Below are 11,652 nucleotides of genomic sequence, written 5' to 3'. Positions count from 1 at the left end.
AAAAAAAAAAAAAAAAAAAAAAAAAAAAAAAAAAAAAAAAAGTTTCCTGGAAAACTATTTTTGCAAAAGGGATGGGATAAGAGTGAAGGTTTTTCCAGCTGCTAACAGAATAGGTGCATGAAAAACCCCACTAACAGTCATCTGGAGCAACTTTTATGGCTGTCATGCTCTTTAAAGAGCAATGCCAGGAGGGTGCAAGCTTACCTTGGCACTCAACATAGGGTTGGTGGCACCCAAGGACAGAGCTCATCCTACTGTTACTAATTAATCAAGCGGCTGGGTAATTGCTGAAATAAGGGGACAAATCACACTGGGATAAAGGGGCAAGGCTGACAGCACCTCCAGAAGTAGGGTGGGCTTCTAGAAAAGAGGGAAAATAAATGAAACGGGGAAGAATTGAGTTTAGGAGAAGCATAGCAGGTATTCAGGTGATGACTTGGGTTTAGGGGTGACTTCATCTCCCAGCTCACCCCCCAAAGGGCACCCAGATACAGTAGGGGGGGGACCCCCACATCCCCCCTCCCCACCCTAAACAACACCTTAAGACAACACTGAAAGTTCAAACCGAGCTGCCGCCCCCCTCCCTCCAAACTTTAAGCCTAAATAACGCTATTATGAAAGGAAAATAAGGAAAGAGGCGTTAAACCCCATCCCACCCCAGGTCTCACCTTCCGGGCACTGCCGCTTTTCAGGGCTCGCAAAAGGGCGAAGCCCCCAACCCCTTCTCCTCCTTCAACCGTACTCTGCTCGTCCTCTGCAGGAGGCATCATTTCCGAGGGGAGGGTGCAGCCCCAAATCTCCCACCGGGAGCTTCCCCCCAGGGGCCCTTTTCCCCTTGTATCCCTCACCCCCCCCCCCCCCCCCCTTCTTTTCTCAACACTGAGGGCAACGCCGGGCGGCGCGGAGCATAGGCAAGGCAGCGGGGCGGGGCGAACGGAGGAAGTAGCCAATAGGAAAAGGGAACGGAGCGGATGGGCGGCGCCACCGTCCAATGGATGGCAGCGAGGAGAACGGAGGGGAGGGGGGAAAGGGGAGCCCGTCGCCCGTAGCAACGGTGGGAATTAGAACGCTGTGACGTCACGCGAGGGGGGCGGGGCCTCGCTGAGCGCTTCGTCCCGCCCCCCTGTGCGCATCTGGGAGCCCCTGGGCACATCTGGATGGGGGAACAGCTGCATCATGCAGGGCTTTCGTCCTACACCAGCAAAAAGTACCACTGAAATAGACAACAACAAGTAAAACTGAAATAGAATACTTTTTTTTTTTTTTTTAATGGCTAGAATCTATTATTTTTACAGCAAAAATTAAAAATAATTTTAAAAAGAAAGAAAATATTTAAAAAAAAATTTATGGCAAAAGAACTTAAAAATGAAATAAAATCTTTTTTCTTTTTTTTTCTTTTTTTTTTTTTTTAATAATTTTCACAAGCAAATTCTGCCCTGTTTTCACCTCTGTGAGCTGTGTGGTTAACAAATGTCAGCGTTTTGCTTTCCACAGTATACGAGCTGGATGAAAAGCAGCAAAATGTCATGGCAAATACCCAGAGGTTGGAAAATGATAATTCCCAGTTGCACTTAGGATCCTTAAATATGTGGCATCCATCACAGCGATGCGTGTGTCATCCCAAAAGGTCCCTTATACTCCTGGTTTTGTTTCTATAATGAAGTTAATGAGAGTGCACTTGTGTACAATGAGTCCTATGCACGTCAACTCCACTCAGCTGTTTAATGAAGGGAAATGTTAGCCTAGTGTGTATTAGATCATTGCATAACAGCCAAAGTAAACTAAACCCTATCCGCCTTTCCTGTAAGATTTTCCTTTGTCGAGGCTATGAGTGTTTCATGCTGTCTTGAGGAAAGCAATGGGTTATAATGGGGTTTTCTCATTTGGCTTCCCAATCCAAAAAGAGCTTCTGGAACAGAATGACGAAAACAGCATTTAATCTGGAATGGCAGCAATGCCTTTTCTGCTAAATATCACAGCAGAGTCGAATGCTTTAATTCTCATGCACAAGCCAAGGAGCATGTGGGAAAAGGAATTCCCTGCACTCATGCACTGTCTCCATTGGGATTTTCTCTTTCTGTTCCATGTTTAGCTGATGAGGAAGTTAGCTAGGATTGAAACTTCATGAGGGCATTGCCACCAACAGGGTGACAGCACCATGGCATCACCAAACCATGCAGAGATTCCACTGAAAAGTCCCACATGATGCTATCCTGCTCCCATTTCAAAGAGTGCAATAGGAAACCATATAATAATAAGTAATATATATCCAGTTTTAACACGGATTTTGTTTCGGAGAGGAGAGATATGCAAATTAGAGCACTTATGGCTTGGAAAAGGTTTTTTTCTCAGCTTATCTACCCTACAAACCCCATCCTTTCCCATCACAGAAAACACAACCAGCACTGAAATCTCAAGAGAAATCCTCATCGAGGTTAAATAAATCCATATAGGCACAAAAAAAAACCCAACAACCTGAATGTACACCGGTCCCCAGCTTACAGAAGGCTTCCAAGAGCAAACAAGCCATAGCATGCCACTGTCTCCTGCTCCCTGCCCTGGGGCAGGCTCCCACCCCTTGATGACTTTTACTCATCCAGCAAGAAAGGTGGCTTGGGTGCTTCTTCTCTATGTGGCGCAATGGGATCAAAGAGGATTCTCCTGGAGCCAGCCCTACCTTGGGGTGTTTCCGCTTCGGCATCTTCCCAAGGGAACACAGGGCCCCGCTATTTACCCATATATGGGGTGATGCTGAAATGTTTCCTTAAAAACCAAACCTACCATTGGTAGGCAATGGTCACGTATCTTGCTATGCAAAATGCCCATTTAGTAACATGGATTGGAAAAAGACTCTTAAAAGCATCACATCCAGCCGTCAATCTACCACGACCAAAACCACGTTACACCACATCCCTTTTAGCACCAGATTTATGGTGGAAGAGCTACTAGCCCAAATCATAGAATATGAGACAGTGGGTAAAAATTTCCTTAAAAAACAAACTTTGGGGCAAAGGTCATTTTTTGTGCCATGCAAAGTGCTCATAGGATCATTCAGGTTGGAAAAGAATATCATCAAGTCCAGCCATCAACCTACAACTACAAAGATCACGTCCATGAGCACCACAACTGAGATGGAAGTGTTCTGAGTCACCTGTAGACCCTTTCCACCAAGCCCATGTGCTGCTGATGAGGAGATCCCTTTGCAAAGGAGGAGATCCTCAGCTGCAAAGAGGTATTGGATGGGAATGAGTGCAGGCGCAATCAATAGTTTCACCTGTTTGAATAGGGCTGGAGAGGGAGCAGCATGGGTGAATGCTTCAAGGTGAAAGTTATGGCCAGAAGTACCTATGAGACTTCAAGCTCTGCACCCCGTGCATGGGTTTAAACACTCTCTGCATTCAACCATGGGGCTCTGATGGGTAAGAAGTAAGTGAGGAAGACTGCGTTTAGACTTTTAATTATCTGATAGCAGGGGTGAAATCCTCTGGAAGAGAAAAAGTTGCATAAGGTTGTTTTTTTTCTGAAGTAATACCAAGTCCTTTTGACCCCTTGCTGAAATCATTCTTGCTAGGTTTCTCCTTAAACTCCTTTTGGGGGCTGAAAGCTTCATTTCCCCAGGTGCATTTTAGGTTGGCAGCCTCCAATCAGGACCAAGAAAGTCTTAAAATACACTGACTTCATTGGGGGTATTTTCTTTTGGGGAGTAGTGTGGGAGGAGGTTGAGGCTTTCTCTAGCTTGAGTGGTTTTGAGCACGTTACTCTGTGCTGGATGAAAATAGTCCTACCAGCAATGTAAGCCCTCACAGTTCTAGAAGAGCTGATGAAACAGAAGAAGTCTTCAAAGTGTTTCTTATTTCTTAGAGAGCTTTTAGGGTATGTTGTGGTTCTTTACAGCTTGCTCTTCAGTCTTTAGAAAATTCACTATTTTCCTTGATGGGAAGGACCTTCATGGTTGAAGGTCACCTTAATATTGCTGAAATCAGAACTTTATTTCTTGCACCTTGAAGAACTTCATTCTTTTACACCTTGAGTTTCAAGGGGGAGGCAGTAATTTTTAGGGAGATTTTGCCTGCTCCAGCACTGGAAAGGAGGGGAGATGGTATCCTAACTGTAAAGTCAAATTTTAAACTGTGCATTTGCATGTTTGCTGTATTTTATTGTATTTTGGCTCTGATCATTTTTTTGGGTATATTCAGTGCTATGGGTAAGTTCTGTTGCATCTTTTGGGTGCAAATCCAGCCCAGCACACAGTCCCTGTCTACTTCTATGAAGCTATTAATGTTACGTGGGGACTTATTTTGGGACAGAGCATTGAAAATGAAGCTATCAACATTTTAGGAGCTAAGCTTAATGCTTTGCTGCTTGATGGTCCTTTTGGAAGTTGAGCTACAGAGCAAGCGCTCAGTAGGGTTTCCCCTGAGAGCATTGCTGGGGTGTTGTCACTCATCTCCATCTTGTTGCAGTGTACATCTTTGGGAATGCTGCCTTAACTCTGTGTCCCATCCTGAAGAGCCAGACATCAATGAAGCCATGGGGGTCTCAAGGACCAAGAAGACAAAGGACAGCAGCAGTCGGTGGGCACCTTGGTGGGGCTTGGGTTTTTATGTTATTGTAACTAGTTCTAGTGGGCAGCTCATTAACTGTCCTTTTGGGGAGTGTTTTTGTTGTTATTTCCTTTCTAGTAAGGTTATGCGATGCAGCTGTATGGTGGGTTATTGTCACCAAAGCGTTTGTAGAGGTTGGCCTCTATGGGATAAACTTGCTATCATCCTCAGAAAACAAAAGAGCAAGTTGGAGAAGGGGCAGGGGATGCCGAAGACAACTCAGGTGAAGGAGCAACCAGAAGAAATACCATGCATGGGGCAGGTACTTAACAGCCTTTTCTATACTTGGGCAGTGGAGATGATTCTTGTGTGTGCCTTGGTGTTTCACAGGCACTAAACCCACTGCATTAACTTCTCTCTTCCTTTCTTCTGGTATGTAGGCTGCTGTACTGAAAGGGAAGAAGAAAGTCAAGGAGAAGCCACTGCAGGAGAACACCATCAGTAGGTAACTCCTTAGCTGGATGGAAGGGTTGAAGGCATTTATGGGGAGGGGATGGGAGCTGTGGGACTTTGCCTATTCCAGGTTGGAATCATTATTATTATTAAAATAGGTTTTTTTTTATTATTAATTGGAAAAAACATGTCTTCTCTTTTCTTTCTGTCCAAGAAGCTCTCTAAGGCGTGAGGTTGCAGAAGAAAAAGATCTCGGCTCAATCTGGCAGGATGGGATTCAAGTGAAGGAGGCAGCTTCATCCTTGTTGGTATGTGGTGGTCTCTGCTGAGGGATTCAGAAACACTCGTAGTTTACTTTCAAGGGAGCTGTGGGGATGCTGTCCTGTAGCTTGCTTTGAGCCCACAGAAAGGATCTTTTGAGCAACTTCAGTTAAAGAACTGAAGCTTGTGTGTTCTACAAGTAGATGTGGGTGGCATTGAAGTTGCATCCAATGCATTTAGTGTTGGATCAAGAGTGTGAGCTTGCCCTAATGGGAAGCATCATGATGGCTCACCCAAGCATAAGACTGGGATAGGTCTCATCCTAACAACATTCCTTTGACTTATTTAGGTTTTACTAATAGTTTTCCCTACTCTATGACTTGCTGCTGTTCTTGGGATAATGCTAGGAAGCATGTATCCAAGGCAGTTCTCTGTATATCTTGCATTACCCACGTTAATATATCTTGGGTAGGAGTAGCTGGAGCCCCATCTCCATGTAGACCTCAGGAAAAGTTGCAGTGCTTTGTATTGACATCCAGGACTGGTGATAAATCCATGGAGCTTTTTCCCATAGCAGAGCCCTTGGTGGTTTTTTTTGTTGTTGTTTGGGTTTTTTTGCTGCTTTAGGGGTACTTAGTATATGCTTTTACTCTCCCATGATGAGTCTCCATCCTTCTTGCAAATGGTGTTGAAAATGTTGACCTTTCCCAATTGGAGCTGTGTTGCAGCCTTGAAACCTAGAAGCGTCATGGTTGATGTCCTGTTATTGCCACCATTCTCAATAGCATTTGCACGTAGGATTTCTGTGGAAAAGCCTGGCTCCTGAATTGACCACCTAATTTCTGATGGCGGCTGGATGATTGTGAATCTGAGAGCAGGCATATTCCCAGAGAACAGAAGTGCATATTGCCATAACCAACCTATAATTAACTCAGTTTTCTTACCCCTTAATGAGTTAACCCAGCTGCTTCTCATGAGCAGCTTTCAAGAAAAATCCCTGTGTGGTTTTGGCCTCCCTTGAAAGCTTTTGGAAAGAGAAACTCAGGGAGTCAGAATTTCTTAACAAGATCCCCAGTGCTTGGCAAGCACTGATTGAAGCTGGCATGGGTTTCAGGGCAGCGCATCGTTGGACATAGCTTTGTATGCTGGTTGGCAGATTTTGGGGCTCTGAGTCCAACCTGTGCGCATTTGCTTCCAGATCCTGTCCTCATTTTTTTCCTGTGGTTTTGCTTTTTTCCTTTACTTCCTTCCCTGCTGTTCCCTCTTGTTGTATTTCCCACCTATGGCTTTGCCCCTTGCATCTCTTTTCCTTCTGCCATCTGCTACAATGGCCATTTAACCTTGTAAGGAATAAGCTGGCCTGAATGCACATAAGCTGTGATTAGAAGCATCTTTTTTTTTTCTCCCATCTTTCTGGCATCCTGGCCCATTGTCCCCAGTAACAGCAATACATCTAATAAGCATATGGATAAAACAGATGATTTTTTTTGTGGCTGTGCTCTACAAAAATACCTTTTTAGCAGTGAAGTTAAGATATGGTTTTCCAAACCTAATAAAATGTCTAAAGTGCCTCCATGTTTGGAGAAATCAGGCTAATTTATGCTCACTGTTTTGGGCTGTGGGTTTCTAGAAGAGGTGGCTGAGGAGGGGGATATTAGTGGGATGCAGGGACCATGGCCTGGGTGGCTGCTGTCAAAGGAGCTGGATGACTGCTTGGGGGCAGTGCTGCTGTTGGGATACCCATGCAAACTCTGCCTTTTTAACCTCTTGCTGCATCAATGCTGTTAATCCCTTCCAGGAGGAAACTGATTCCACCCTCCACCAAGGGTCATCAGTGGGACTGAAGGACTCCTTCAGGTAAATCAGGATTTTTTTCTTGATTTTTTTTTTTAATTATTTTTTATTTTTTATTTTTTGTGCAGAGAAATGGAAACTTACCCTTTATCTCCTTTATCATTGAGACTACCCGACTATTTATGCCTTTATGGGGCTTGGATGTGTATTGGTGCCTCTGGTGGCCCCCAGAGATGGCCAGAAAACAATGCAAGTAGAATTTGGGTGTGTATCCTGGGCTTTGAGTGGATGTGGGAGGCTCCTGGCCTGATCTGACCTCTCAAAGTATAGAAGGATGCTCAAGTCAGCAAGACACAACTGCTTGGCTGCACATACCTACATAAATGTGGAAGGTAGGCGGTGAGGAAACACCAGGGGGGACAAGCAGTCTCACAATGCCTGGGAAAAGGGTGTTTCTATCCCTCTCCCTATGCTAGATCTGGGTAAAGATAGGAACCTGCATTCATAATGCTGGCCTTCAGCAGGCTGATCCTCTCCACCTTACAGAGGCAGAGGCTTTCATGTCCAGTGAGAAGCCTCTAATAAGACCTTCTAGGGAAGGATCTCCTCTGAAAAGGCTGCGGGACTTTGCCCTCTGAGTCACAAATCAACTGGCTCCTAATAATATTGAAGTGTGTTTTGCCTAGCTATTTGCACTAATGAGTTTAGTGAAAATTGTGCAATACTCCAAAAATGCATCCGGACTGGGCCATCTCCCTGGTGTTATTTCCCCGGAGTTGCTTTGGGGCTTGGGCTGTGGGAAAACAAGTTCTTCTCCAGGGATTTGACTGCAAAGCCATACTTCAGCTTGGCTGTAGGCTGTGCGTTCTCCATGGGGCAGCCTAGTAGGACATGGGAGAGCTATTTAGGTCTTGAGTTTGGTATGTCAGGGAAACATGAGGCTCTGCTGGTGAAGAGTGGGAATGCTGACTCTTTGTAGGGATCTGAAGGCCGGGTGGGAAGACCCCATGCAATGGCTTCCTGTGATGAAGTGTTGATGCCAGCAACTAGGATTATTCCTCCCTGATGCAGAATAGGCTGCCAGTGCTGATCCTCAAGCTGTTGCCTTTCTGGGGCATTTTCTCCTCCACCCTGAGCAACCTTGAAGGTTTTCTGGAAGCCTAGTTTGCTCTAGAGTCCTGCAGTCCAGTAACTTAGCACTGCTCTCCTAGAAATTAGTGGAACGTCTTCCTCCTATTGTTGAAACTGATTTTGCTTGGTGGATGCTCTGGCATTCTTTATATAGGAAAGTTGGTTCTTTATGGTGTTGGCACATACCACAGAGCTTCCAAAAATTCACCTGATGTCTTTGACTGATAAAATGTTTTTGTTTCCCCCACCCATGTTGCTGCCAGTGGAGATCACGGATCTAGATGCTCCTTCTCATCCTGCAGCGTATTTTGATTAAGGGGGTTGTGTACTTCCTCATCATGCTGACCCTCTGTTCCCCTTGTTAAGAGGGATATGAGGGTGTCTGTCTGCAAATCCTCAGTCTTCAGCAAGACAGCTGTCTTCAGTCTGTCTTACCCAAAGGCCACCACTTCCTCCAGTGTTTCCATGGTGTTCAGATGCCACCTCCATGTGCTTCTTTATTCACCAAACCCTGCAGAACTGTTCTGTTCACTAGGCAGGGGTGTTCTTGGAGATGTCCATGGGCATGATGTGTCTATGCTTGATCAGGAGTTCTCGTGGTCCTGCTCATTTGAGCTTTGTCATAAAATTGTTTGAGTTGGAAGGACCTCTTAAAGGTCATCTAGTCCAACTCCCCCTATGGTGAACAGAGACATCTACAGTTCAGGCAGGTGCTCAGAGTCTTGTCCAGCCTGACCTTGAATGTCTCCAAGGATGAGACATCCACTACCTCACTGGGTAACCTGTCCCAGTGCTTCACTACTCTTACTGTAAAAGAGAAAACAAACAAAACCTTCTTCCTTACATTCAGTCTAAATGTCCCCTCTTTTAGTTTGAAAACATTTCCTCTTGTCCTATCAGGGGGAGTGTCATGCTGTAAGCTGCAAACAGGACATCCTATTCCTATGAAGGCTGCTTTCTGCTGCTTTGGGTTATCTTCATCTGCTGCAGCATGGGGTGCTGCTGTGCTGGAGAAGATGTGAACGTGTTCAGGAGCAATCCCTTTTTTTTTTTTTTTCTCCCCTATGTAAGATGCAGAGACTGCATCTTGATAAATTCTGTGCTCCCCAGTACAAGAGAGACCTGAATATATTTGACAGGGTCTAATGAAGAGCCACAAAGATGCTTCTTGACCTGGAGCAGCTCTGCTGAGTGGAGAAGCTGAGAATCGCAGAATGTTGCAAGTTGGAAGGGACCCATAGAGATCATAGAGACCAATTCCTGGCTCCATGCAGGACCACTCAAAATCCAAATCCTATTATTTGAGAGCATTGTCACAACACTCCTTGAACTGTGACAGTTTGGGGCTGTGACCGTTGCCCTTGGGAGCCTATTTCATGCCTGCCACTCTGGTGAAGATCCTAACATCCACTTGACCCTCTCCATAGGGTCACAGCTTCATGCCGTTCCCTCTGGTTCTGTCACTGTCACCAAAGAACAGAGCTCAGCACTGTCCCTCCGGGGAGTTGTAGGCTGCTATGAGGTCTCCCTCAGCCTCCTCTGCTCTGGGCTGAACAAACACAGTGATTTTGGCTGCTTTTTTTATGTATTGCCCTTTAGATCCTTCCTGATCTTCATGGTCTTCCTTTGGATGCTTTTTAATAGTTCTATGTCCTTCCTATTGTGCCTAAAATTTTGTTTCTGGGCAACTTGCTCTTACTGAGCAGGACTTGTACCAGATGGACAAAGAGGTCCATTCCATTCCTCAGCCATTCTGCTATGAGAAGAGGCTGTGTGTTTGTTACAGGTCAAAGAGTAAATCCCGGAGAGAGGGACCTGCAGTGGGACACCAGCTCTCAGAGGCAGAGGATGAAGTTGGGGTAGGAAAGCTGTGGGATGACCATGGTTCCCCAAACCCAATCTTGTGTGGTATGCTCCTCCTCTACGCATCTGTTTGCTTCGTCTCCTTTCCCAATGTCAACCTTTTTTTTTCCCATTTTTTGCTTCCTGCAGCTCCTCAAGCCAAGTAGAGGTGATAATGGTGTAGCTGAATTCCTCTCTGGAGAGCCTGGGGCTTCAAGATTGGCTGTGGAGGTCACTGCTTTGATGGAGAGTGTGGAGAAGGAGCTAGACCCTCACGTTCCAATGCAGAAAGGGGATGCCGGAGGCATGAAAAGAAAAAGACAAACAGAGAAGAAGCAAGAGCCAAAGAAGCAGAGGAAGAATTTGTTGAGAAAAGGAGGGACCAAAAGGGATAAGTTAGAGGAAAGCCTTGGGAATGTGATGGAGGACATCAGGGAAGAAGATGGTGCTGATGGGGACAGGAATTGTGGAGTCAGACAGGATAAAGCCAAGCAAGGGAGCAGCAGCACATGGGGAAGGGCTGATGAGAGGGAAAAGCAGAAAGGGAGAGGGGAGAAGTGCAAGAAGGTAAAAGTGGAGGAAGAGGAGCAGGGGAGGAAGAAAATAAAGAAGGAGAAAAAGGTGGAAGAGAAGCAAGAGCTGGAAAGCTTGGGTGAGGAATTAGGAGTGAGAGATGAAGAAAAGGAAAGTGAAGATGGAAAAGGAATAAAGGAGGAGGAGGTGGATGAACAGGGAGAAAAGGGATGGGGGCAGAGTCAGAGCATGGAGACTGAGGATAAGGAGGTGGGGAATGGAGATGTGCTGGGGAAAAAGCAGAAAGATAAGGAGAAAAAACCAAAAGAGAAAAAGAAAGACAAAGAGAAGGGGAAGAAAGGCAAAGAGAAGAGCAAAGAGGAAGAGACCCCAAAGAAAACCCAGAAAAGAAAATCTAAGGATGAAGGAGAGGAGAATAACAACAAAAGGGTTAAAAAGGAGGGAAAAGAAAAAGAAAAGAAAGAAGAAACAGAAAACAAGTGGAAATGGTAAGCATACTGCATGTGTTTGGCCTCTGAGCAGATTTAACTTGAGTATAATGAGGCTTTTAGTTTTATTTCTTAGGATAAAACTGAAACTTTTCTATTTTTTATTAATATTTTTATTAATTGCTTGGCTGTATTTTCTGAAGTCCTGAACTTGATGCTTTGGGCAAGAGGAAGGGTGTGAGAGATGACAGGAGGTTGTGACAACATATTAGTATTCATATGATATTTTTATGGTACATACTACTATAAGAATTCCTCCTGAACTGGCTTTGCTGATGTACAACCAAGTAAGGTAGGTGCTCATGGCTGGTGAAAGGAGGTGATCAACAAACCCCTTTCCAGCCTGTCACAAACCCTGGGCTGTATGGAGCTGCTGGGCATTATCCCAGTTATCCCAGACAGGGATGCTGATGGGTATCATCCAAATCATATAATGGTAGTATGACTTTGGTTGGAAAGGATGTCTTAAGATCGTTCAGTTCCAACAACCCCAGACCTTAGGAAATGATTTTGTAGGGCACAGTGTGTTTTGAAAGTAGATTTTTTAAAGAAGAAAACTCTGTTTCATAAAAAGCAGTGCCTGCTACATTGCTTAAGTCGTGCGT

The 11,652-nt window shown here is 45.1% G+C and overlaps 2 protein-coding genes across 3 annotated transcripts in view; one reads left to right on the top strand and one right to left on the bottom strand.

The window, feature by feature from the left end:
* RHPN1 (rhophilin Rho GTPase binding protein 1) overlaps positions 1 to 792 on the bottom strand; it is a 26,187-nt gene extending 25,395 nt beyond the window's left edge. For both annotated transcript variants that reach the window (XM_042870230.1, XM_042870231.1), the window contains exon 1: positions 669 to 792. In XM_042870230.1, coding sequence (XP_042726164.1) covers positions 669 to 770 — 102 coding nt within the window. In that variant the 5' untranslated portion in view covers positions 771 to 792. The remainder of the gene's footprint in view (positions 1 to 668) is intronic.
* A 2,549-nt stretch (positions 793 to 3,341) lies between these two features.
* Positions 3,342 to 11,087, top strand: LOC122178944. Its single transcript, XM_042869501.1, has 9 exons — positions 3,342 to 3,426; positions 4,464 to 4,574; positions 4,776 to 4,866; positions 4,985 to 5,049; positions 5,212 to 5,305; positions 7,057 to 7,115; positions 9,970 to 10,042; positions 10,176 to 10,592; positions 11,082 to 11,087. The coding sequence occupies exons 1-9, from the start codon at positions 3,416 to 3,418 to the stop codon at positions 11,085 to 11,087; spliced, it is 927 nt and encodes a 308-aa protein (XP_042725435.1). The 5' UTR covers positions 3,342 to 3,415.
* Positions 11,088 to 11,652: the final 565 nt, after the last annotated feature.

The sequence above is a fragment of the Lagopus leucura genome, unplaced genomic scaffold (genome assembly GCF_019238085.1).
Source record: "Lagopus leucura isolate 7727_CA_CO unplaced genomic scaffold, USGS_WTPT01 Super-Scaffold_100002, whole genome shotgun sequence".
Lineage (NCBI taxonomy): Eukaryota > Metazoa > Chordata > Aves > Galliformes > Phasianidae > Lagopus > Lagopus leucura.
This window is presented reverse-complemented; position numbering and strand designations above follow the sequence as displayed.